Source organism: Pipra filicauda, unplaced genomic scaffold, assembly GCF_003945595.2.
Source record: "Pipra filicauda isolate LSUMZ 115617 unplaced genomic scaffold, ASM394559v2 scaffold35_size7292922_pilon, whole genome shotgun sequence".
Taxonomy (NCBI): Eukaryota; Metazoa; Chordata; class Aves; order Passeriformes; family Pipridae; genus Pipra; species Pipra filicauda.
In genome coordinates this window covers 1,208,204-1,234,930 of record NW_024104487.1, presented here as the reverse complement: position 1 = coordinate 1,234,930, position 26,727 = coordinate 1,208,204, and the positions used below count along the sequence as shown (strand labels likewise).

General features: G+C 39.8%; 1 protein-coding gene across 1 annotated transcript in view; it reads right to left on the bottom strand.

The window, feature by feature from the left end:
- Nucleotides 1-26,392, bottom strand: part of GLDC (glycine decarboxylase) — a 44,989-nt gene extending 18,597 nt beyond the window's left edge. Inside the window, exons 1-13 of the mRNA XM_027709718.2 lie at nucleotides 26,101-26,392; nucleotides 25,929-26,007; nucleotides 15,981-16,116; nucleotides 10,790-10,954; nucleotides 7,964-8,041; nucleotides 7,119-7,266; nucleotides 6,667-6,863; nucleotides 4,422-4,518; nucleotides 3,335-3,440; nucleotides 2,129-2,268; nucleotides 1,293-1,373; nucleotides 639-736; nucleotides 68-152 (exon numbers count right to left, since the gene is read on the bottom strand). Coding sequence (XP_027565519.1) covers nucleotides 68-152; nucleotides 639-736; nucleotides 1,293-1,373; nucleotides 2,129-2,268; nucleotides 3,335-3,440; nucleotides 4,422-4,518; nucleotides 6,667-6,863; nucleotides 7,119-7,266; nucleotides 7,964-8,041; nucleotides 10,790-10,954; nucleotides 15,981-16,116; nucleotides 25,929-26,007; nucleotides 26,101-26,322 — 1,632 coding nt within the window. The 5' untranslated portion in view covers nucleotides 26,323-26,392. The remainder of the gene's footprint in view (nucleotides 1-67; nucleotides 153-638; nucleotides 737-1,292; nucleotides 1,374-2,128; nucleotides 2,269-3,334; nucleotides 3,441-4,421; nucleotides 4,519-6,666; nucleotides 6,864-7,118; nucleotides 7,267-7,963; nucleotides 8,042-10,789; nucleotides 10,955-15,980; nucleotides 16,117-25,928; nucleotides 26,008-26,100) is intronic.
- Nucleotides 26,393-26,727: the final 335 nt, after the last annotated feature.

Here is a 26,727-nt window from a genome sequence, read left to right as displayed (position 1 = left end):
GTATTTATTGAAATACATAAAGATGTATGTAATGACCTAATTTTTTCTCTTTTTGGTAAATACCTACCAAAGGAATCATGCTGTGAACAAGGGAAATATCTTTGTTTTCTAATCTTTTCATGTACCGCACGATATTTGTCTCAGAGTGATAGCTGGAGAATACAAAATGTAGTGAAAAGGCAAGCAGATTAGCTATACCAGCAGCTAACACAGGAAAAAACATAAATAAAACAGTAGGACTGAAGATAGCTATTAATACGTAATAGAACTGGCATTTTCAGCTTGCTAATAGCAACATGGATTAAAAATGCCTATTACCATCTCAGAAATGCTATCAGTAAATATGGAATATAAGGGCTCTAGTAAGTCTGCTGATATTGCATCCTCAAATAATAGCTTGCACAATGTAGCAGATTAGTGGAAAAACACATTCCCAATGTGACCATGAGTACTGCTCTGCTCATTTAAAATGAAAAAGATACCTAAAAATGCTACTAAATAGATTATTTCAGAGTAAGGACGGACCATACGAATAGTACAGGTACAAAACTGTTCTCAACTGACTCCACTACTGCTTTTGAAAGGAGACATTTTCAGATAATACCATAAAACACCAAATACACAGCAGTTTCACAAACCTGTTGAAAACCTGGTGTGTCAAAAATTTGGAAGTTCTCTTAAATGGGGTGCCAAGGATGCCTTTGGTTTCCTCGCCCATACCCTCGGCAATCAGCTCCTTCGACACAGAGAAACAGGGAGTTAAATACTTTCATGGAAACTTATTTTTTCATAGTCAATTTCCATCAGAACTAGCTTATACTATCAGTTTACCTCGAGATTTAGTCAGCTTTTAGGGCAAACCCCCCCAACTTTACCAGCATACATACTTGTATATATCTAGCATGACAACAGCATTATATTAAAAATATGTACAGATGTCTCAGTAGACCTCCTCTTTTAAGTATTGCTGCTAATTACTAATGACATGCAACAAAAATTCTAGTGGGAAGGGAATAACTTACCACCATGTCCTAACCCTCACAAAAGAAGTAATAGCCTAAATGCAAGGTGTCCAAGCTGACTGAAAGAACTAAGTGTCACAATTAGAAAATGGCACTGCATAAATCCTTGTTATCTAACACTGCCTTTTTCTTTAAGAGAGCATCTTAAATACTCAGTATTTAACTAATGGTCATCATGTAGACACCAAATGTCCCAAGGGCAGTTTTGCTATTCATTGAACTTCTGAAACATTCAGATAATTTAAACTGTATGATCTCTTATGTACTTACAGAAGAAGACTCACAACCAAATATCCATAATATGTCATCTAGGTCTTTCTCATTTACAGTTTCATCAAGCGATACTCCAAGCTATGGATAAAAACGACAGTAATTGTTGTTTTTAACTCAAAGCTGTTAATTCTAAGCACAGTACATTTGTTCTGGTCAAGACAAATATTCCAGAAACACAGGAAGAAAAAAAAAAAGGGGGAAAAAATTCATCTACCCAATGATACATAAGTGTCACTTCATTTTACGTAATATACATAAATTTATTTTATTTACATAAAATTTTCCTATTCCTTCCTTTACCGAGCTAAACCATCCACACTAAATGGCTCACAAGCTTTGAGACTTGTGATCTCCCTTCTAATGCTTCTAAGTTTTTTCCACTTAATAGGAAAATTGCCCATTTTGCTATGACACCCCCTCCCCCATCCCAATTTACACAACATATTACACTTTGCCAAGAGTCCTTAGCGCCTACAAAAATGTGGTTTAGATTTCAGTCTGTCTTTAAATGGTGCCACAGGACCTGAATTCTGGATGTCACCTTGTATTTCTTCATTAAGTCTCTCTACCCCTTAGTAGCATATTTGACATGAAACAATTAGATAATCTTTTTTAACAGGCATAAAATGAAAATACAATTATTATTTCTGGAAGTGCATCACTAACAAGTTCATTCTTTATATTACCTTTATAATTGATGGACATATCTGAGCAAGTTACAAGGTCTTAAATAATTTTGTTCTGTTTACCACATGTAATGATTAGAAACTTAATGAAGAAAAAGTCATACTACAAAATTTCTGAATTTATCAAAGGTTTAGAAAATTGCTTACTCTGCCATCACTATAAATCCGAAAATTTATCTTTCTAAGAGCTGCCCTGTCCAAAACCTCTTTGACCGAGCATCCACATGTTATCGTCAAGGTATCGAAGAACAGATCATGATGTAGTTTATGACCAGCTCGTCTGAGACCTATGAAAAACAGATATTTAATTCTCTACTGCTCACACAGTAACTGAATAACCACACCATCTATCTCATAAGTAAACGCTTTTACATAAAGCAAAGTATTCTCCTTTTGTGTAAAGATTAGCAAAATCATCAGCTTTTCAGCGAAATGTCACTGTGTACGAAATGCACCTAAATCAGACTCAGACCTAATCAATAATGAATTAATAATGAGTCTAGGCCAGATCCTTCTGATACATCAAATCTATCTATAATACACACAGCAGCAGAGTTGGTATATAGATGGAATAAAGACAAAATCATAACACTGGAAAGAAAAGTTATATTATGTGAATGGATACTAAGTGTCATAGAGTTTGCCACAACAAAGTTTAGAGCCTTAGTGCTTTTCACAGTCGCAAAAGGTCTTCCAACTAAACTGGCAAATAAAACATGAATATTTGTGGCAATAATCCTTTAATTCCAAACATTCCAGTTTTGAGTAGCTCCTTCTGACAGCAATGATAGTCATACCAGTGGAAAAAAAACTACCAGACCACACAGTCCAGATGCAATCATTATTTTCTGCTACAGATTCTGTGCTTTTGGTTAGCTGTTAAGCTTTGGGATTTCAGTCTTCATAGCAGCTACAATACTCCACCCAACTTAACTGAAATGTTTCTATTGCTTTACTATCATCTATTACCTTCTTTTGCTATGTTATTAATACTCTGTGCAGATTTCTGTGAGTAAACTAGAATGGTCCAGTAAGTGAAGTAGCAGCTGGCAAATGGCATTTCAACAGCATCATCTAGGCACTCGCTCTGTAGTCTTCTGCTAGTTTCCCAAGGAAACAGAAGTAATGCCTGCAAGTTCCTATCACATAGATATCTATTTCTAGGGTGTCATTATGAGAAGTACAGAAAAATATCAGCAGTGAATTTTGTATTAAAATGGGTCCCTCTCCAGCTGAGAGAACACAAATCAGCTGGCAACACCTCCCTCGCCAAAAAAAGTTTACATAGGAAGATGTATTATTTAAGAAGGGGTAATGATTTTATAACCGTTTCCGTAAACATTAAATACGTACCTTCAGCCAAGATTAGAGTAGCATTGTGTACCCGTCTTGCAATATGCCTTAATCCATCAGACCCATGGTATATACCAAACATGGCTGACATATTGGCCAGAAGAGCCTAGGATCCAAATACAGTTTAGGGCATTATTATTGTTACTGTCCCTGTTAGCAAAGGTTATTTCATGCTAGTTTAGTGGAATGTTTCTTTAGCACCAGAGACAACCACATATCCTCAGCTGATGTTATAGCTGATTATGTGTTGCCAACAAAACAAAAGGAGGGAAGGGCAAAATACTTTTATGAAACTGTCAGCACTGATTATGAATTCAATGCGCTTTGAAATGTAACTGCGTTAGCAATTAACATGTGCCTAAATTTAACTACTGTAACAACGATTTTTGAAGACTATCAAGTCCAGCCAGTCTCACAGGAACTGTTCAGTAACGGTACAAAAAAATCATGGCATATGTCATTGATACTAAGTAATTAAGCCTGTTTTAATATTAACAAACTCTCCTCAAAATTTGGAACAATATTAAGAGCATAAGCAAAGCAACTGTAGGAGCAAAAAAATGTTATGATGTTGTCTGGCTGAAGGTCTGTGGAGGCATGCTGAAGATAACTATTTTGGATAATTACTCAGTTAATCATGGTGTTTTTCTCTTTTTGGTGATGTAACATATTCACATCAAATCACATAGACAAAAATATAAGTTGTGACAATTTGAATGAGTTTTAGATTTTAAAAACTTATTTCTCTTGCCTTGAGTGGGAAATTTCAGATCATTGGAATTCCCTGCTATTTTATTATGAAATCTGTCTCATTTATAACACAGCACTACTCACTAGTGTTCATGCTACAAGACAGATGGATTCATGACACTGCAAGAATTGAGGACTACAGTCTTTATTAAAGGAAACGTACACTAATACTTTCTTTTAGAGCAGATCCATTTTTCAAAGGACTAAAACCAAATGCACAACAATCAGAATGTTTCGATGTCCTTAATTTTTCTAGCAAAAACTCCCAAAAGTAAAGCTAACTCAAATTGTTCAACTCGTTCCTTTCTAGCACTGAAAATAAGGCAGTACAAATTACCTGTGCTGTGCAGATGTTGCTGGTAGCTTTATCCCTCCTGATATGCTGCTCACGTGTTTGCAAAGCAAGTCGGTACACTTCCTTCCCACTTGCATCTCTAAGTTACAAGCAAAAATGTTGCTTCTGTTACTTCAAAATTGCAGTAATTTATGACACTGGGTTTTATGCATGCTAGCCTGAAACTATTTATCTATCCTCAGAGACAGAAGGGTGCTGGAGAGAATAATGCATAAGTCAGGACAGCTGTGACACCAAACAGCAAGATTGAAGTCTCTGAATTTCTGTTTTTATCATGGCTGGTCAGGTAGACTATGCAGCTTAGTTTACCATCGGTCCATCTAGAAGAACTTTGACAGGGTGGAGAAGTGGGCTCACAGGAACCTCATGAAGGTCAACAAGGGAAGTGCAAAGTCCTGCACCTGGCAAAGAACCCCAAGCACCAGTACATGCTGGGGGCTGCCCAGCAGCTTAGCAGAAAAACCCCGGGGCTCCTGGAGGACATTAGAATAAACATGAGCCAGCAATCTGCCCAGGCGGCAAAGGAAGCAAATGGTATCCCGGGCTGCACCTTGTGTTGCCAACAAGGGAGGTGATCCCTGCCTTCTCTTCAGCCCTGGTGAGGCTTCACCTGGAATACTGTGTCCAGTTCTGAGCTTCTCAGTGAAAGAGCAATACAGAGGAAATGGAGAGAGTCCAGTGAAGGACCACACAGATGCCAAAGAAACTTGGCCACCTCTTCTATGAGGAAAGGCTGAGACAAGAAAAGAGTCAGGGAGGACATCACTAAAGTACATAAGTACCTGCAGGGAAGATGCAAAGAGGATGGAACCGGACTTTTATCAGCAGTGCCCAGAGACAGGACCAACAGAAATGCACACAACCTGAAACACTGGCAGTTCCCTCTGAATATGAGGAAATGCTTTTTCACTGTAAGGATGACTAAGCACTGGCATAAGTTGCTCAGAGAAACTGAAGTCTCTTTTTGGGGAGATGTAAGACACCTGGACACCACCCTGGCCTACTGACTCTAGGTTGAGTCTGACCCAGCTTGAGCAGGGGGTTGGACCAGATGCCCTCCAGAGAACCTGTCAATCACTCTGTGATTTTGTGATCAAAACCTTGAAAAAATTCATGGCAGAAAGATGCACTGAGGAAGTATCACAGCTTTTATCCATTTCAACTTTTTCTTTTCTAGCTTTCTTGAGATGCAGAAAGATGAAGAAAAAATATTACTATATAAATTAAATATTTCTAAGCCTTATCGACAACTGTGAATGTTTTAGTTATTTTGGTTACTGAAGTACTTCTGAATAGCTTCTGTGCCAAACATATGCAGTCTTTCCACAGACAACTGCTTTGTATTTTAATTATTACTAGTTAGACATCTTGTCAAAATACAAAATGTCTGCATCACCTCCACCAAGAATCAGAGGCAAGATTTTACACACTATTTCTCTGCTTTGTTTAAGTGAAACTAAAATTTGCACTAGATTAAGCTCCTTCTTATTTTGGAGGTTCACTGAATTTTCTACTTCTTTCCATTTGTGTTTTCTAAGACTGCATGTTAGAGAAAAAAGGTATAACAGTACAGAATAGGTGGAATAAGTTAGCTTGCAAAGCCTCGTGCCATCACAATGAATCCACTCTGCTTTTGGTTATCTTTTAATCCCACATTGCCACAAGCGTTACAGACGGTTCACAGCTTCATTCCACACAAACGGAATTCTTGACGCTTGCTTCCTCAAAACTGAAAGCAACTTCTGTTCTCAGTTTTCAAGAAAAATGTGTTTGGTACAGCACCATGGTCAGCTGTTGTTCAGCACAAGATGGTCACAGTGAGGTTTATTACGGTTTCTTATGCATTATTAAAATCTCTGAGGAGAGACTTTATTGCTCTCTACAACTCCCTGAAAGGATGCTGTAGTGAGGTGAGGGTTGGTCTCTTCTCTCAAGTAACAGGATGAGAGGAAACAGCCTGAAGTTGTACCAGAGTGGTTTAGGAAAAAGGTTTTTCCAGAAAGGGTTGTAAAGCATTGGAACAGGCTGCTGAGGGAAGTGATGGTGTCATCATCCCTGGAACTGTTCAGAACACACATGGAGATATGGCGCTACGGGACATGGTTTAGTGGTGAACAAGGTGGTAGGTTGACAGTTTGACATGATGGTTTTGGAGGTCTTTTCCACCTTAAGGATTCTATGATTTCAATTTTCCCTGAAGGCACACGATGGCAAAGGGAACCCTTACCTTGTAACGCCCACCATCCTGCCTGGCATCATTCTCACTAGATTTTCCTTGACAGCAAAGAATGCTGCATGGGGTCCCCCATAGCACAGTGGCACACCAAACCTCTGGGAGTTACCCAGGACAACATCCACCCCAAACTCTCCAGGAGGCTTCAGAATACAGAGAGCCAGAAGGTCAGTAGCACAGCAGGCGAGAGTCTGAGAACAGAAGTGCACAGATCAGTCAGTTCCTTTTCTGAAGAAACAGTGTTTGCCTGGGAGTTAAATTTTTAAATATGGCTTCAAACAGTTCCATATCACTTGCACAGAGCTGAAGTGCATTGGTTGTAACGGCTATAATGGTTATCAAGTGGATGGAGCTGAGATAGTACCTCACGTAACATTTAGTTTCTATGAATATGGCTGTTTGACGCATCAGATTGTTATCAGTCAGACCAATAAAATTTACTTTACCCCATTTTGATGAGCTCTTTCAACAAGTTCGGAGAAGTCTTCAATCTTCCCTTCAGTATCTGGATACTGAAATAATACTCCACTGACATCCTTTCCACTGAAATCCATCTCATGGGGTAATTTGAGCTCAGTAATAACACCTGTATAACTGGAAACAAAAATATACAGAAGGTAACGTATTTTTACCACTTCTTACCTTGGAGTGATACTTAAGAAGTTTTCATGGACTTATATATGACTTTTTTTCTTTAAATATAGAGAGTTGAGCATGCTTTGTAGCACTAAACATTGAGAAAGTTTCATGTCATCGTATACGGTACTGAAGAATAACTGCATTTGACATCGCCTTTTGAAATATGGAGCAAAGCAAAGCAGAGGATGCATAAGATACTTGATATCAACATTTTGCTGCTTTAACATGTTTACCTTTGAGAACTAAGTCATATTTCTAGAAGATGATTACTGCAAATTGTACACTTAAAATGGATCTAGCTTTCATTAAAAGGGAAGATTTGCTATCTAGGATAATTCATTTCCTAGTAAAAAATAAAAGACCAGACTGAATTCAACAATCAAATGTATTTGTGCAACAAATTAGGAGGAAAATTAAATATTCTCTTTTTATCATATGTTTAGTCTTTTTTTAAACTATTTTAATTTCTTTGCAGTTGTATTTGAATGGAAAACTACAAGCAATGCCAAATAATAACAGATTTCTGCTTCTACTTTGCAAAAAAAGCATAATCTTACAGTTCAAAAATGTTACGTATACAGTGAACAGGCACAGATGAAAAATGATTCAATGTAAGTGAAAAGATATGGTGGAAAATGGAGAAAAATATTACTTTGCTCTGGTTTGAACCACTGCTATAGTTTGAGGGTGGCATCGAGCATCTACATAGAACTTCCTTCTTTTGTTGTGTCTGTTGAAAAAAGAAAAAGCAAGGGTTACATATCAAGAATATAGTTTCTCATGGAAATAAAATTAGCTTGTTTTCTACAAGTGTGTTTTACTATGTTAAAAGGCAGTTGTAAATATTGGTTACTGTAACCAGATTAAGTGTAAGACTGAATGAAGGTTCTGATACATTTAAAATAAGAAAGTTCATTTCAGACACTCAAATGAGACTCATACGTGACAAAAATTAAGACTACGAAGCAAAACAAGAAGCCACTTTCAGAAGCTGTGGGAATGGCTCCACACACACACTCTTTTAAAGGAATACAACTGTGGTCTTTAATACAGATTTTCAATGTTGCCCTGGATAAATAAACATGAGCCATCAAAGTAGTTAAATGGAGACTGAGAAGAGATGGTATCTCTGACCACAGCAGTGGGTTGGAACCAGATGATCTTTAAGGTCCCTTCCAACCCAAACCATTCTATGATTCTGTGATAAGACAATTCCGTACTTTTCTCTGGTAAACACAATTTTGTGTCAGACTGAGGCTTTGAACAAGTGAATAGCTACAAAACAGTATCTGCTGCATAACCTGCTTTCTGACACACAGCACTACAGTGGCCTTCAATCATTCTCATATTTCATTTCATTTTCAGGTCCCTTTCAAATGCCCCTACAACAAACATCCTTGAAAGTAGATTTGGATATACCAGTAACAACTTTTGTCAACTTAGGAACAACTTTTTAAACACTAATGGAAAAAGACAATGCACATCTTCAATTTTCATGGACACAAGAGATTCATGCCAGAGTCTGTTAGACTATGTGATAAAAGGTCCTCTGCACTCCCCTCAGATGCAATGGCAGGTGAGGGAACCCAAACAACACCCCGTTCCTACTGCTCCCAGGCCCTTTACAGGGGATGTCAGCCCAACTGAGACCCATCTCCGCAATCGCGGAGGATCAAAGAGGCTCCAAGACAGGTGGGAACTCTTAATTATTTAATTAACCCAAACAGACACACCCTGTGGGTGCCACCCCCCACCTGGGGATGCATGAGAGAACATTTTGGGATTGCAAGGGCTTACTATGAGATGTTTAGAGGAAAAAGAACAGAGCCAAGTGATTTCGAGAGCAACAAGTGTAACAAAATAGGAGTAAGGGGATAAACTAGGCCAGTCTCATACAAATATTGGGTGGCTGATGCACTTGCACCCAACCTGTGCAGTCTGTCTCTTTTCTTGTTTTAACAATCAGCCTTTCTGATTCCTTTCATGAGTGAGGAGACTGTACTCTGTGCATGTGTGTGTCTGTCTGTCTGTCTGGGTGACAGCAAATGGAATAGTCAGACCAAGGAGGATCCATGTCCATAACACAGCAACTGAAGTACCAGTAGCTGGGCTGGTACCACAGGCAGAGTAAGTACACTCTTTGCAGTATGTCCATGTCTTGTAGCCGGGAGCCCAGAGCTGGGCACAGCACTGCAGGGTGTGGACTCACCACAATGAGGAGAGGGAGGGATGCCTCCCTGGCCTTCTAGCAGCACTCCTCCTGCTGATGCAGCCCAGGAGACTACTGGCCTTTTTGCCAACACTGCTGAATTGTGTTCAATATGATGTCCCACAGGACACCCAAAGGCCATTTCAGCAAAGCTGCCTTCCAGCCTGCCAGCCCCCATCACGTATCCCATATGCCTGGGGTTGTACCCCCCCAGGTGCAAGACTTTGCACTTCCTCTTGTTGAGCTTCACAAGGTTCCTGTCACCCTCACAAGGTTCCGTTTTCTCCAGCCTCTCAAGGCCCCTCTGGATGGCACCATGACCCACTAGTGTATCAGCTGATCCTCTCAGTTCTGCATCATCAGCAAGTTTGCTGAGGATACAGTCTGCGCCATCATCCACATCACTGATTGGACCCAGTGTTGCCCCTGGGGTATGCCATTAATTACTGTCCTCCACCTAGAATTCGTGTCACTGATCACCACCCTCTGGGCCCAGACGTTCAAGTTTTCAATCCACCTCATTCCCACCTCACCCAGTCATAATTTTCAGTTTCTCTTTGGGGATTTAAGGGAGACCATCAAAGTAGACCATACTCACTGCTCTCCCCTCCCAAGCCAGCCCTTTTATTGTAGAAAGTTATCAGATCAGTCAAACACGAATTCCCACTGTGTGAATTCATGCTTGTGATTCCTGATCATCTTCTTGTCCTTCACATGCCTGGAAATTGTTTTCAGGACCAGCACTTGTTCCATCATCACTGATTAATCGAGGTGAGGTTGGCCTGGCTGGTAGTTCTCTGCATCCTCATTCCTGCCCTTCCTGAAGACAGGAATGACATCTGCTTTCCTCCATTGCTGAGGTACCTCTCCCAGTTGTTCAGAGACAATCAAGAGTGGCCTTCTACTGATACCAGGAGGCTCTCTCAGCGGCCATGGGTGCATCACATCAAGACCCGGTTTGCTTAAGTGTTCTCTAACCTGACCCTCCTCCAACAAGGATAAGTCTTCCTTGCTCTAGACTTCCTTCTGTCCTTTCTCTGGTCATTAGGTTTCTTAAGGCCTTAGATGTCTGAGTTAAACATTTACATCAACACTGAGAACTTCTCTGGGGGTTTGGCAACATTATAGTTATACAGCGATCTGCTCACAGTGAAAAGGCCACACTCAACTTCAACCCATTCACCTATTCATTCCTACACATGGACAGATGCCTTCAAATTCCAAAATTACTTCCCACTGTTGATTTAACCATACATTTAAACATAGTACCTGTGACATAACTGCATAGCTTCTGCAGCTGCTGTCCCCTCATCCAGCAAAGATGCATTAGCCACATCCATTCCTGTGATATCACACACCATAGTCTGGTAATTCAGCAGGCTTTCCAGCCTGCCCTGGGATACCTCAGGTTGGTAAGGAGTATACTGGGTAACCCTGTAAGAAAATAAGTCTGAGTTTGGGTCTAGGAAAATAAGTGTATAACAGAATTATGCCAATATCTAACTGCACTATGTCATAGGAAAAACAAACATTAAAATGTAATTCAGTAACATGAAAGCTTGTTAGAAAAAAACAACCTTTTTCTGTTGTTCTGTTTTGTTCTGTTGTTAAAAAACAACTGTTATTTTTAGACAACTGTAATTTTTTACTGTCCTGGAAGCCTGAGAGTAGTTTATCTTCTGGTGTTGAATTGGCTTTTTACAGGAGAATAATTTCATCTCTCCATTTTGAAAAGAGATTACTTTTAAAACAGAGGTGTGAGGGCATCATGGAGAAGGGATAGGGTAAGTAGGTGTCGACTGTGGGAGAACTGAATCAACAATATCCAAAAGAGAATGCTTTATTCAATGATACCTAGGTATGACACAATCTTTCAACACTGTTTCTGAAGCCTTTTACTAGTCATATTTTCCCCACTCTTCTGGGAAGAAAGACACTTGGCATTTCACGGAATCAAGCTCAGAAATGTGCAACTTCTTGTGAAATGACAGTTTCCATATATCTTAGTGGAGGGAAGTGAGACTGATGTAAGTTTTATCTGTTTTCACTTGGCAAACAAAACAGTAGTGACAAAATAAGCAAATCCTTTGAAAACACAAGAATCAAAGGGAAATGCTTCATTGTAACAGTCCAGAAAACAAAGCAGCATGGGTCCAGGGATGAAAGGCAAGAACAGAGGTCACTCTCCTCTCACTGCTGGAAATTTGGTCACTGGATTCCACAGTGGTTTGGGACAGACTTTCTGCCAGATTGAATTTAGGGTAGCAGCCAGAAACAAGTGGTAAGTGGGAACACTTGTGGTCTCTGTTTTCTAGCAGTGGAAGAAGACAGCAGTTTTTTTCCTTAAAAGGCCGGTAGCAAGCCTAGACTTTCAAAAAATGCTTATAAGTTAAGGTATAAGCTTTAAAGAAGCTCAAATCATGTAAAGTCAATAGAAGGTGAATAACAAGGATTTTTAAAGAACAAGGTGGTATAGAGCAAGATGAGAGCAGCAACAAAAAAATAAGGCGAGACAGAAGGTAGAAAAAAGACCTGAAGAGAATGCAAAAGCTAGAAGGCCATATTCAGTATGTGATTTCAAAGTGTAATACGGGATGTACATGTATTTACTGTCTATTTAAATTATACATCTGCTCAAAATATTCACATATACTATTCAGTACAGTGACAGAAAGCAATAGCTATGTATTGAATACATAAGCATTGATGATTTTCCCCAAAATTGCAGTTTTTTTCTCTTTTTTAGCCAATTCTAACACTAAACTAATTATCATCATATGACTACATAGTTCACAAATGAGACCATGTCCTAGGTTTCATGCAACATTGCTAATCCCAACAGTATTTTTTTTCTTCACAGCTGCTAAGTCCAGTGTTAAGTTTGTCAGATAAACTTTCAGTTTGGCAGTATTAAGATTCACTTTCTGAATAGTCCCTGCCCACTCAGTTCTCACCAATAAAGAGTTATTCCAAACACCTTTGCATGCACAATGACTTTTGCTGCTTAAAAAAAGAAAGAAACTCCTCTGGAGTTGAGGTTAACAATAGTGCTTTCTCATTTTACTTCACCTAAGGGTCATATTTTGTATTATAACTTGTAGGAGGAACTAGAATTAAGACTAATAAGAGTAAAAGATTGAGTTTAGTTGAAATACATTAGAGAAATTCTACTCCACATAGTTGGGAAAGTACACTATATTACAAAATAGCATTAATGAGGCTTCATGATTTTGATGTGGTGGTTTTGAATGGTAAATACAGTTGAAGTAAAACCAATCAATTTCAGGAAAATAGAAAAAATTCAATCAAGAAATCTTGATTTCCAGTATTGCCACAAATTACAGTGCATGAAGCTTATTTCAACTGGTAAAGACACCATTTTAACATAAAACCACTTACTTAAACACTTACTTTAAGGTTTTTTGGCATTTTCTAAGCATCTCTATCTTTTATATATTCTACATCTCCACAATTTCTTCAAACAAAATATCTGGCTTTAGTCTGCATTCTGACTTCTGCTTGATTCTATACTACACGGTAAATGACTTTTTAAAGTAATTTAAAAGCAAACTCTTTTAAAGTAATTATTGCACGCTGTGCAGTAATTTTCAGAATGTAATGCATAAGTGCTGAGTGTTACTAGCTAATAAGTTTAATAATTTACACTACAGATCTGAGTACTGCAGGCATCATCGGTATAGGTATTTTATTCTTACATATTTAATGTCTAGGGACAAAGGAATCAAATGAGCTGGACTATGGAGACCTCTGCATCATGCTCCATTGTAGGTATTAGTGTGACTTCAAAGGCCTTCTTGATTTGCAAGGTCTGATAGGTATTTTTATCCACTTCAGCCCCAAAAATAAATGCTACACAGGTGTGATCTATATGTTAATAAAAACTGTATATGTAGTTGATTTCTGAAACCAAATATTTTCACGTCTTCAGTTATTCATATATTCATGGCAGAGCACAGAATTAATTTGGTATGCTACTACAGAAAGAATTGAGCACATCAACTGTGAAAAAACATAATTATTATGTTAATAGGGGGCTGGGAAGATGATTAAGGGTAAAATTAGAGAAAACTGGGAAGTTATATTCACATTCCAACAGAAATTAGAAGTGGACAGAGATATAAATCATTGTCCAAATCCTTAAAAAAGTTAAAATTCCAAGTTAAATGTGTTGAGTGTACTCTTAACAGAATCGGATATTTGGGAAGACTTCTGTGGTAACTAACCTTATAAAAAACCCAGTATGGTTCAGTAGTCTCATTTTCAGCGGAAAATACATTTGGTTCTAAAGTTTTCTCCTGAAATCTACTCCTCTGCTTCCTACCTTCTCCTAGCAAGTCCAAGTGTCCTAAATACTGTGAAGTCATTCACTTTTGTGTTAACAGACTTCTAGGAACAATCTTTCATAAACTTATTTTGTTTACCAATGCAAGCCTTGTTCTAACAAGTGCCAAGCAACAGAAACCACAAGTTATGTGAGAGAGATAGATCAGAAACAACAAGTCTGAGCTTGCAGCATTTTCCTTGGAGCTGCAATGTGAAGGGTGCCAGCCTGGAAAGTGTTACACATCCAGCAGATGTAAGGAGAGGTCTGACTTCTTAAACAGCTTCCATAAAGCCTCTGTAGTTGCTTTTGCACATATGCACACACACATATACGCCTTTCCCCAGTAAACATTTTAGCCTTCACTTTGGCCATCTAACAATTTAGCTTTTATCCATCTAGTTTTACTTTACAGTACACTGCAAGAACAGATATGTGGACAGACTCTCCCAGTTGTTTCATTAACACGATATCATTTTTTAGGATTTAAAAATAAGCAGTTAATTTTGTTCCACTTAGTTTTTAAGTGTTCTTATCTTTGCCTCTATCGGTTAATAACTTGTTTTGTGGTACTGTATTGAAATATTTAGTTTGTATATGTTGCAAAAAGTAAGTGAGAATAAAGCTAAATAAAGCTTTGTATAGATGTACTGCATAGGTTCCTTGAGTCCAAACAGTGCAACTTTTTTACCAGTTCAAAAATGTGCAATGCAAATAGAGCAAACAAATTTAAAAATAAATAGACTTAGAGGCCTACAGATCTGTAGACACATTTATGGCAACCCAAGGTATAAAAAATTATATAACGTCTAAGTAACAATAGATTTTTACACTGACTAATATAATCTTTTGATTGGTTGTTTTTTCTTGTTTGGTTTTCTGAATACATATATAAACTTTAAATACTGCTTTTATTAAAATAAAAATTATCCAGTAATAAAGATGACAGTTATCATTTTAATACAGTACAAAAAAAGGATCTTACTGACTAGTGATAGGCGAACTTGTAAACTTAATGAGAAAATACAGGGTGTCAGTGACATTCAGTCTGCTGGAAAGTGAGATTCCACATTAGATTTAGCTTTTCCTGTTGCACCATTTTTGAGTTACAGTCCTTTAAAAACTGAAATGTCAACTGGGTGATCAGTTGTAATGTCAACAGGGTCATCAGCAAGTACAATATTCTCAGCCTCTTCATAAATGAATGATCATTTTATGATACTTTTAGTACTGCTCCTCTTCATCAGTGAATTATTTGATCAGACAAGAACTCACTTGATGGAGACATATTCAAACACTTGAAGGTCTCTGGTTTAAAATAAAATAAATCAAGAAAGAAATACCAGGAGAACAGCCTTTAGAATTTTCAAGGTTTCTTACTTCCTCATAAGAAAATCATGAACAGAGTATTGCACAGTGTTTAACTACCTTCACCCAAATTGCATATACCAGTGGAGGAGGAAGCTGTTTTAAATTTAGGCACAAGTTAGAAAAGAATTATTTTTGTTTAGGAGTTATGTCTGTATGCTTCCTTAAAGCATACAAATATTCTTCTATTAGTTCATAATAAACAGGAGCGGTGAATATAAGTCACAAAATCAGTAACATTTTACAAAAAAAATGCATCTTCAAAAGTCAAAAGTATTATTTTTTCTTTCTAGCTTCAGCATGAACACCATAGTTTTGACACAGTAGGATACACATCATTAGCAAATACATGAAAGCCTTAGTGAAAAAAACAGGTCTGGGGTATGTTTATCTACACTCATTCATAAGACAAACTTCAAATGTGTATTTAAACACATATCGTGGCTGGGCTTCGCGAACGAAGATTTGGGAAGGCTCTATCCACATTTGTTACAGGCACGCTGGTGGCTTATGAGGCCAATACGTGACAGACAAATCCGATTGCAAAAGGCACAGCAGAAAGACTCCTTAGATGGTGTATTCTGCAAGACACGGTTCTTTCTGCGTTGCCTTTTTTCCTCGAGGGTGATCCTGCGTGTGTTCTCAAAGGAGACAGCTGCGTTATAGATGGCGTGTCTCCAGGCCTCCTGATTGGAGGCCAGAGTAGACCAGTTAAACACATATATTCAACAAGAAAATGTGGTACGTTACCATCCTGCATTCTCCAACAAATTCCGTGCAATGGGCTGGGGCACTGAGCAGTTGTAATAACCCATGCCTATGTAAGACCGCCATATCTTGTTCTTGCTTGCAATATTGTACAGAGTTTCAAGGACTTCGTTTTCACCTAATTGAAAAGAAATTATGTCAGAATATTACAGCTACACATAACGCTAACAGTTTTTAACTGAAATGTCTTGTACCCCAGTGTAAAAAATATGCAACATTGGTGATGCGAGTATAAACAGTAGCAGAATAAAGGGCAGCCCAAAATCAGGAAAGATAAAATAGTAAGGTGGGGAAACATTCTGGGAAAGTTAAAATTCTGACAAAATTCTGGATGATGCAACAACTGAATAATAACAGGGTTTCAGCCAACGTGGAAAGAATAGAGAGAGAAAGAGCTGCAGGCAAAAGGCTTATAAAGTCCTTCTTGTGCTAACACGATGTACATTTGACCCAGAAGAGACTCACCTTGCACATGCATTAGAATTTACCTCAGCAGGCACTTTTTCTCAGCTAAACCTTGCAGAAGCGACACTGGATGAAGCCATAGCCATCCATAACTGTGATTTAGTGTTTCTAATAGAGTCATATTTACACAAACTGGGCTCACACCAAGCACCCAGGAATAATTTCTTTGTATTAAAAAACTTTATGTACTCACATTTTCCCTAAATAGCTGATAGAACAGTTCTTTTAATTCAATTTTAATATGCTTCGCCAGTTTATTTAAAAAAAAAAAGTGTTAGAGTATTTGTAGTTTAAGAAATTCTACATGAGATTAACTTTTAAATGAGCCAGCCAATCTAGTTTGAAGAGATTACACAATGATTTTGAAGTGTTGAGAAGGAAGGCATTTTCATTCCCTCCCTCCCCCAGCCATAGTTTACTCTTTGGTCTTGCTTCTACATCCTTCTCAGTGTCCTGAAGGCTGTGCAAAAATCACATTGCGTCAACCTGGTCCTAGCAGTCAACAAATAATGCTACCGAACATCTGCCAAAGGGCTGTATCTACAAAATATATTAGTAGCTGAGGATGCAGAAAGATGGTCAGTAGATTTTCTTAGGATCACACAGACAGGCAAGTCTGACAAACCTAACAGACTGGGGTGGAATTGTACAGCAATCCTCCTAGGTAAGGGGAGCAGATCTTTTTTCTTCCTCATCCCACTCTGACCCCAGACTGCTGTATTAGAGCAGTTACACCAAGTTCTGTTCATTCTGCACTTCAACTGGGAAAACAGACTTTGTAATATAAGGCTACAAATCATGAAAAGTAGAATAGCTTGGACCCTGGATGTCTCAAAACCCATTTTCTCTCTGTAAGTTACACTAGCAAGAGGGATCAAGTCAAAACAGTTAATTCTCTGGAATGTGATGGCAAATAATTATTAGGTTTTGAATTAATTTCTAGTGCAGTCACGAATAAGGATATTAGAACTTTAGCTCTGATTTCCAAACTTGTTTATATCTTTTACTCAAATTGATACTGTTGCATTCCATGTATAAAGATTTTTTTCAAAAATCTGGTTTTCAATTTATTTCTTCCACAGTCACATTACACCTCTCACAGTTATTTTTTTACTGGTGTTCTCATTTCAAAGTTAATTTCTTCTCTGCCTTTTACTCAGTGTTAACCATCAGATCTAATGTATAAAGACTGGTCGTTAATTTCAGTAAACTGCAATTTTTTTTCTGGAGACTCAAGCATTATATGCTTATAGGCTTGAAGTTGGCAATGTCCAGGGCAAAATCTCTAAAGCGTAGTAAAAAGCTCCATTCCTCAATAATCTTCCCACACAGTTTATACCAGACAGATGCACTTGTTTGTTTTTTTTAAGTGAGAGTTTAACACTCCTCTACCACTCTTCTACTCTACCACTTCCTCTACCACTTGCAAACCCGAAGTTTAATGAAAGACAGTTTGGTTGCAGTTTCAGAGGAAGGCTTCTATTCTTGCATAATTCAAACATCAATGATTTCTTGAAAATAGTAATGAACTTCCAAACACGGTTGAAGGCAGAAGTTGGCTATCATTTAACTTGCTCAGTCTCACACACAAAAATGCACTGAGTGCAATTTCTGTAGTAAACACATACCACAAATACTGTACAATATGCCCGATAGCATTTTCTTTGTTCGCCCAACTAGGTGTTTCTTCTAGAGTCATTTCTCAGCAACTGTAGTGAACAACCACTACGTGCAGCCACTTAGCTTGTGCTGGAGATCTCTGAAATAAACCTGCTTCCAAACTGACTGAAGGCACAAAGCCAAAAGCCTTGCGAGACTGCAAGCAACTTAGGTAGTAATTATGCTTAAGAGTAGAATCACATCCCACCAAGAATATCTGCACTGAAGATTCTAACACTGAACAGATTTTTAATTATTACATTTTAATGAGCTACCTGGGAAGACATTTACACAACTAATTTTAATCAGGGCGGTAAAATGCTGGAGGGCACACTCTTCTCACTCCTGCTTCACCTCACTTACCCTGCTCCTTTGGTCACTATGAAGGCAATGGCAGCAGTACAGCTCAAATATTCATCTCCCACACTTGGCATGCCTCTTTAAAGAGACCTGGGATGGAGACTGCCTTGAAGTACTTCATCACAGTATGTTCATCACAAGAAGTTCATAAGTAACCGCACTCCTGAGCAGGGAAAGTCAACAGCCCCTGATTTATCTGTACAGGCTGGCTTACCTATGACCTAACGTAAGTCCATGTAGATTTCATTAGTTCAGTGTTTGCTTTATGCTGATAGGGCTCTGAATTCAAGCAGAAGTGATGTAGGCACAGGTGAAAGAAATGTGTGTTGGAGTCCTAAGACCAGAGAACAAGACAATGAAACCATTCTTAAGAGTATGCCCTGCACGAACAGGAGGGGCTGGAAGAGATGCAGCCAGGCTCTTCACAGCCGTGCATGCACAGCAGGAGTGTCAGAGGCTCAGGCTGGAGATAAGGAGAGCTGGGCCCATGAGGACAGCCCAGCGGTGGAGCTGGGCCTCCATCCTTGGGAGTTTCCTGTTCTGACTGGGCAAAGCCCTGAGCAGCCTGGACTGAGCCCAGAGCTGAGCCTGTTGACCCAGGTCCCCACTGGCCTGAACAGGACCCTGTGTCTCTGTCAGTAGCCTTATTTCCCACTCCATCAAGCCTAAGTTCCTAAGTGTATTCCCATAAAGTTATTTTTGCAAGGTGTCTAACTCTTTATTGATCACTTCGTAAATAACTAATGCTAATATCAAGGCAGATGAATGCAAACCACAAGAGTGGTCTTATGCATGCTTAAAACTAATTTTCAAATTCATAATGAAATTGCTAAGTTTCCATTTTTGTCCACAAGACTGTCACGAAAACCAAAAAATTACAGACTTTTTCTGCTATATAAAGTATATAACTTGGAGCATATGTAGTGGAAATGGTGTATTATTGTAAATAATTTATTCATTTCTTTAAAACTAAAACATATGAAGAGCAGGATTTCTACTAATTTCAAGATATATGGTTCAAAAAAACCCACAGCTTGAGAGATTTTGGATTGTGTTACTGATTTCTTTTTTTTTTTAATTCTTCCCAGAAATGGATGAAATTAAGAAGCAATATGTAAAATGGGGAAATCAAACAGAAAGAAAAATTTACTATACTTAAATAACAGTTGGACCCTGGCCACCACACTCAGTTGTTTGTTTCCATTGTTCTGAGACTAAACGGTTGATGTGCCTTTATCATGAATTCATTTATTGGCTGCACAATAAAAATTCTTTAAGAACCTTATTCAGCAAAAAATAAAATTGCCAGCTAGGTTGCTGTGGTTGATCTTTATTCCCCTCATTAACTGACTAAAATTATGATCAAAGACAACATTCAGAATAAAGTATTGATCCTGCAATACTCCTATCTTGTAATTGGAGAAAATTTAGTGAGAGTCCCAGCAGTAGTTCTGTGAGGACATTTTCAGATTGCTATGTCTAAAGGTAGCAAAGGTAAAATATATCACAAAATAGTAGGAGGGCTTAAATTATCAGATCATAAAATGATAACACTTATTGCTGCTAGTGTTTTTGTGGTTAGCACAGTAGAGTTGCCTTGATCTTTTGAGATACCTGCAAAATAATAAGGTACCAGAGAAAGAGAGAGAGTTCAACTTGTATTACTTAAACCTCACAACACAAAAGGGAGGTGACTATTTGTATGATATAATTTTATTCACTTTATGTCAGATCTCAAAAAAAAAATCTAACTTCCGAGATCAAGGAAGCAAGATCTTCAGAACAGTTGATATAAGAAAAAGGGGATTAATTTATTTCTCTCACTTTAATAATTAATTTGATCTCCATTTAAAAAAAATCAGATTCTATTAAAGCAAACGAGTTCCAAAGAACTGTCAGACACATAATAATGCTGTAGGACAGCATAAGGATAGTGCCTGTTCCAGGTGCTGTGTCCAACCAGCAAGATATGGGCAGAAAGCCAACAGCATCTGTTGCCCTGCCTCTTCCTCCTGCTTTCACTCAGACTACCTGCACTCACCCAGCCAGTCTGGACAGCAGAAGCAACCTGAGGATGCCGCGAGGAGCAGAAAGCATGGACGAGCTGAGAGCCAGCAAGATGCCTGCCTTTCTCTGTTCTACTCCCAGGGCCTGCTGCCTTTCAAAAGAGCAGCAGCCTGGAAGTGTCATGAGGAGGAGCAACATGAGAGGAGTAAAGTACCAATGGTGGCAATGCAGATTGCCGCACTACCTGTGGCAACACTGTGCAGGGGGTAACAACTACCCCTGCTACAGTTATCTGAAGCTACGGTGTGGACTTCAGTAGCAAGGAATCTGAAACGACTAAATCGGCTCTAAAAATCTGACTGACATCAGCAAATGATTACAAAATCACCCATAATTAATTTTTAATTAGCATTTTAAATCTAAAATCCTAGTTAAAGTAGATTTGACTACATAAAGAGTAGTTAAGTTTGAAGATACAAATAATTTTATTACAATATGACTGCTTCTGAGCAGTATTGCTTCTAATAACTGGAGACCAAATTGCATTCTTACACAGATTTTAGAAACTTATGTTTATAAATCCTAAAATTTGAGAATGTAACTGGGAATATTTGGGAAAAGAAAACGTGGCAGAGTTTATAGATCCATTTTTTAATTAAAACTTTTTAAAAATTCAAAACCTGAAATAAAAAGCAGAAATACATAACGTGCACAAAGCAAGCCTACCCATAACATAAGGATGGACACACAATGGCAACATTGTAGGGATAACTACGACTGATAAAGACAGTAGGTTTGTAGGGATAAAATAAAGAGGATTACACTTACATAAGATAATCTGTTCTTTTACTTCAAATGGGTCAATCACTACATATGTGCTAAAGCTTAAAGAAAAGCTTACTTACTGTAACAGTGGGAAAAAAGCTCTGTAATACCAGCTGATCACAATTAAGTATCAAACAGACATCTACCCTTGTTGTAAATATTGATTGAACAGAAGTTACACGCCAAAATTACATTTTTCCTCAACTATACCTGCAGAAAAATCTAACTGTAAAAAAGCTCCTCTTCCAGAATCAAGCTGAGGTACAGGACCGCAATTTACTATTAGTGGAAATCAGATATTGTGCTGTTTCACCTCTACTGGCTTTCAGTGGCATGTTCAGGTGATTTTTCAATACTGTCAGTGGCCTCATGGCAGCAGACATTTTTAAAACAGCTCTTTTCTGGTCAGAAAATGGACATAGATGGTTCTGTCATATTACATACTGAACAAAGTATTTCATTTTAGAAATCTCTTACCACAACAAACATTCTTTCTCTCCTTCATCATTGACCATGCCAACACAGGGAAAAAATCTGCCAATACAGGAACACTAATAATTATTGCAAAAGAATTTCTAGTGTAGATGCACTTGTACCAGCAAAGCTCAGCATTTACCAGAATGGCTACTTCTTTCATACATAAACAAAACAAAACACATAATTATTTACGTTAGAAAAGACCTCTAAGATCATCCAGTCCAACTTTTGACAGATCACCACATTGTCAACTAGACCACAGCACTAAGTCATGTCCAGTTGTTTCCTGAACAATTCCAGGGATGATGACTCCACCACCTCCCTGGGCAGCCCCATCCAATGCTTAACAACACTTCCAGTGAAAAATTTCTTCCTAATGTCCAATTTGAACCTCCCTTGGTACAACCTGAGGCCACTTCCTCTCATTGTGTCACTAGTTGCCTAGAAGAGACTGACCCCCACCTGGCCTACAATCTCCTTTCAGGTACTTGTAGAGAGTGATGTCTTCCTCAAGTCTCCTTTTCTCCAGGATACACAAGCCCAGCTCCCTCAGTTGCACCTCCTAAGACTTGTGCCCCAGACCTTGCACCAGCTTTGTTGTTTCTCTGGACACACTTTAGCACTTCAATGTCCTTTTTGGAATGAGGAGTCCAGAACTGGACACAGGATTCAAGGTGCAGCCTCACCAGTGCCTAGTACAGCAGGATGATCTCTTCCCTGGTCCTGCTGACCGCCCTACTGCTGACACAGGCCAGGATGCCACTGGCCTTTCTGGCCACCTGGGCACTCTGCTGGATCATGTTCAGCCACCGTTGAGCAGCTACCCTCAGGTCTTTTTCCACCAGGCAGCTTTCCAGCCACTCTGCCCCCAGCCTGTAGCGCTGCCTGGGGTTGCTGTGACCCAAGGGCAGGACCCGGCACTTGGCCTTGTTGAACCTCACACCATTGGCCTCGGCCCATTGATCCCACCTGTTCAGCTCCCACTGCAGAGCCTTCGTAACCTGAGGAAATGTCCTTAAGGTTAGAGGCTTTCTCTCTTGGCATACTATGTCCTTCAGGGAAGTAATGAAGCTTGATTGTTCCACTGAAGAGTAGGTCTGTGCTAAAATGACTCAGAAAGACAACACAGGTACAAAATAATTGTGCTTCTACTGTGTTCAGAGGTTTCATTTATCAGCAGTGGAATATGCAATGCCATTTTAAACAGCTCTTTAATACAAGCTGCATCCACAGGAGCCTCTTTTTTCTTTTTTTTTACTGCTATTCCATACACCCAGTCAACTGATTTTCAATCTTTCAGACAACTTGTTATGTTACATTACCAATGGAAGGATCTGTAATACAATCTTCCCTATTGACAGACCTGATCAAAATTTGAAGATATGCCTATACATCAAACATACACATCAAATATACACACTTGAGATGAGGTCTAAAACTATAAAATTTGCCAAAAACCCCAAAAATTGCAGAGACCTATGATACTCACCTGGATGTACTTTTCATGGTGTGTGCATGGTTTTCTTAGACTGCACGTCTAGTTCTATCTGTAAGCACTGACTTCACTGTCAAGGACTGACTTCAATGAGACTTCAGTGTAAGCTTAGCTGTGTTTGTTAGTACAAAGGAGCAGCTCTAGCACAGCTGATTTGTTCAGCTGCACTCTACCTTGTGAAGTCACTATTTTTTTAATTCAAGTTATACAGACCAGTGGAAATGTACATTTACACCACTTGGAAATACTGTATTACAAATTTTATAAATGCTAAAGGTCACTGAGTGACATGTTTTGCATTGTCTTGTCCTGTTCTTTCATTTTATGTGTGAGTTTGGGGGACAGTGGAGCAAAATTGTCTTCATACAGATAAAAAGATGTTTAAAATAGAATACAGTTTTTGTGATATTCCCAATTTTGCTATTTCCCTCTAATACAAGGGATATGATAGAGAAATAATGATGCACCGTACTCACACAAGAAATCTCACCCTGATGAGTGGACAATGTTCTCTCTAATGATACATTAACGAGGAAGCAAGTTTCACTCAGACTATAGTGTCCTGGGCACAAGATGTTCAATGTGACATTGCACAACTTTAAGCTGAGGCTTTTAACTTTTCTTTTGTAAGCTGTGGAGTTTTCTGCCACCAATGCAGTGGAAAACCAGTGATAAACAATGACACAATAGTTATAAAAGACAGTTCAGCACATTGGCTGCAGAAGAAAAAAGCAGTAGTGTGCTGAAAGAAGTTTTCTGTACCTCATGCAAGCATCTCTTTTGAAAATTCTCTGTTGCATGCTGTGCAATGTGAGACTGCATCACGGTCACATTCTTTCAAAGCTTACTCTAAGGGGACAAGAACAGCATAGCAAGTGGAGCAAAATGCCAGTGAACTAAATACACTGTTAGTTAATGAGGTTCTGTTGCACAGTGAGAACTTGCATACAACAGAATAGCAACTAATGCACAGATACGTAGAAGACATCCACTTCAAAACTGTTATGCAAATCAGCATTAGAGCACTGCATCAAGATTTTGACTTAGGTTGACATCACTGGTTTAGTTTTCCATAATGTATAACTATTTTAATGCCCAACTCGACTCTATCTTTTTTATGTTTATTTTGGTAATGTACAATTTCATAGGAGTATCACATTAATTAATAATAAAAAAAAATTAACAAGAAGAAAGCTTTTTAAGACATGATTATTAGCCACTAGCTGCATTTAATCCCTCCTTCAGACCTAAAAACATAATAACCTAGAAAGTTCTTTTATTTGAGGATCAGTGAAAATCACTTGTCAATCATGAAGTACCTTAAAATACATCAATCATAAGAAAATATGCCAAGCAATACTTTCAGCAGTTATAAAGACAGAAGAAGGTGATTAAATTCTGGTTCTCTACCCAGCCTCTCCCCATTTTAATAAGATGGGAAGTTATGAAAAAATAAAATTCCATTGTACTAATAAAGCATTTTAGAAGTAGAAACTTTCAGTCCCTATTGAACCCCTTCTGGCTAGAATCTGTCTTTTCAGGGTCTAGTATTCCTGGCTGTTCATTGTGGCACTGCCTCTCGCTCGTGATGTCATCTCGGAGTAACCAGATTGAACTGGCCGGGAACCTCACCAGAGCTGCAGGCCTGAAGTTTACATTCGAATTACAGCACACAGATGAGCAATGAGAAAATGCCAGAGAGAGGGATCAAATTTTCTACAAATCGGACAAAGGATCTTCACACAAAAATGAAGTTAATACTGAAGTAATTGATTCCTCTTTCTGAATGGTCACTGAGCTTTGTCAGTTTTAGTGGAATTGTTTAGCAAGGGGGATTTTTAAGTGTTTCTTTCACTTACGGGATTTCCAGCATGATGTTCACAGATATCTCTCAAGATTGCAGTTATGAGGTAGAAATTCTGTGCTGTGCATGCTAACTGTTAAAAACATTAATATCTAAAAGCTCATCAAATCACATCAAGTTTTCTACAGCAATTTACTAAATTATTGTAGTGCCATAATAGCTGGATCAAATGTTTTGTATTCTTCCAGTTTACTCATAACCCTCAATCAGATGGACTCAAAATGCTGGCCATTAGTCTACTGTGTGTCCATCATATGGAGACACAGGTTTCTAGTGTTATTAAAATATGCAGGTTATTGCTGGTGGGGGAAGAATAACAGATCCTGCAGATACATAAGAACTTACAAAAGACAGTGGACCATTTGAAGCTACAGTCCACACTAAGGGGACACTAGTCACACCCTTCCCTCGGTGTCAGGCTCTTGGGACAAAGCGAAGTCCCTGTAGCACTTGAGCTCCAAAACAGGCTTTTGGGCAATCCCTATCTGCTACACGCATTTTCCTACTGATTTCCAACAGGAGAGCAATACATGCCGCTGCCGAATTACTCTACCGAGTTGGTCGGCGAGGACTGAAGTGTCGGTGATGGTGATGCTACACATATTTAAGTCTTATTCACTTCAGCGGGAAGATATGCTCGCTACATATCTCAGCAGGGACACCGGGGGGGGGAAAGGAGTGTGCACCCCAAGCCCCCATCCTCGGCCTCTGGCGGCCGGAAGGGGCCGCGGGAGTGCGAGGGGGCTCAGGAAGCACCCCGGGCCATGCGGTCACTTACAGACGTGGTCATCCATCCTCAGCGGCCTCCGGAGGCGGATGCTGGCCGGGATGGTTTTGTCCATCAGCTCCTCGACACTCTGCAAAGAGGCGACGGCACGCCGTGGTTAGCTCGGCACAGCCCGAGCAGCAGGGCTCCGGCCACGCCGCCCCCCGCCCCGCACGGCGCCTACCTGCACCCCGACGGTCCGCAGCATCTCTCGCTTCTCCTGCTCCCGCGGCCCGATGTGCCGCCGGGAGAAGTCATCGTGCCGCGGCAAGAGCTGCTCGATGCACCGCGCCGCCTCGCCGCCGCCCCAGCGCCGCTGCCCCGCTGCCGCCGCTGCCGCCCCCCGCAGGTGCCTCGGCGCCCCGCGGGCCGCCAGCCGCCCCCAGAAGCGCCCGCAGCTCTGCATGGCCCCGCCGCGCAGCCCCCGCCGGCGCCGGGCACTGCACTTGTGTGCGGGGGGCGGCGCGGAGCGTCCCCGCCGCCGGCGCCAATGGGGCCCAGGGGCGGTGCCGCGCTCGCCCCGCCCCGCCACCACCTGCCCGCCCGCCCCGCCGGCCCTGACCCCCCACCGCACCGGGACCGCCGCCGAGCATCCCTGCGCCGGCTGTGCCCGCGCACACCCCGCGGGACATTTTCTCAGGAAAGAGAGTTCCCGTCCGTAAGAGGCTTGATCGAACAGGAGAAAAAGGTTTCTGTGTTTCTGCAGCAGAGCGTGTACTTGCTTTCGGGTGGCGAGCTTGAGAAGCAACACATGTCCCTGTCCACAACTGCTACTGCTGTGTGTCGGTGTGTGTGTGTGTGTGTGTGTCAG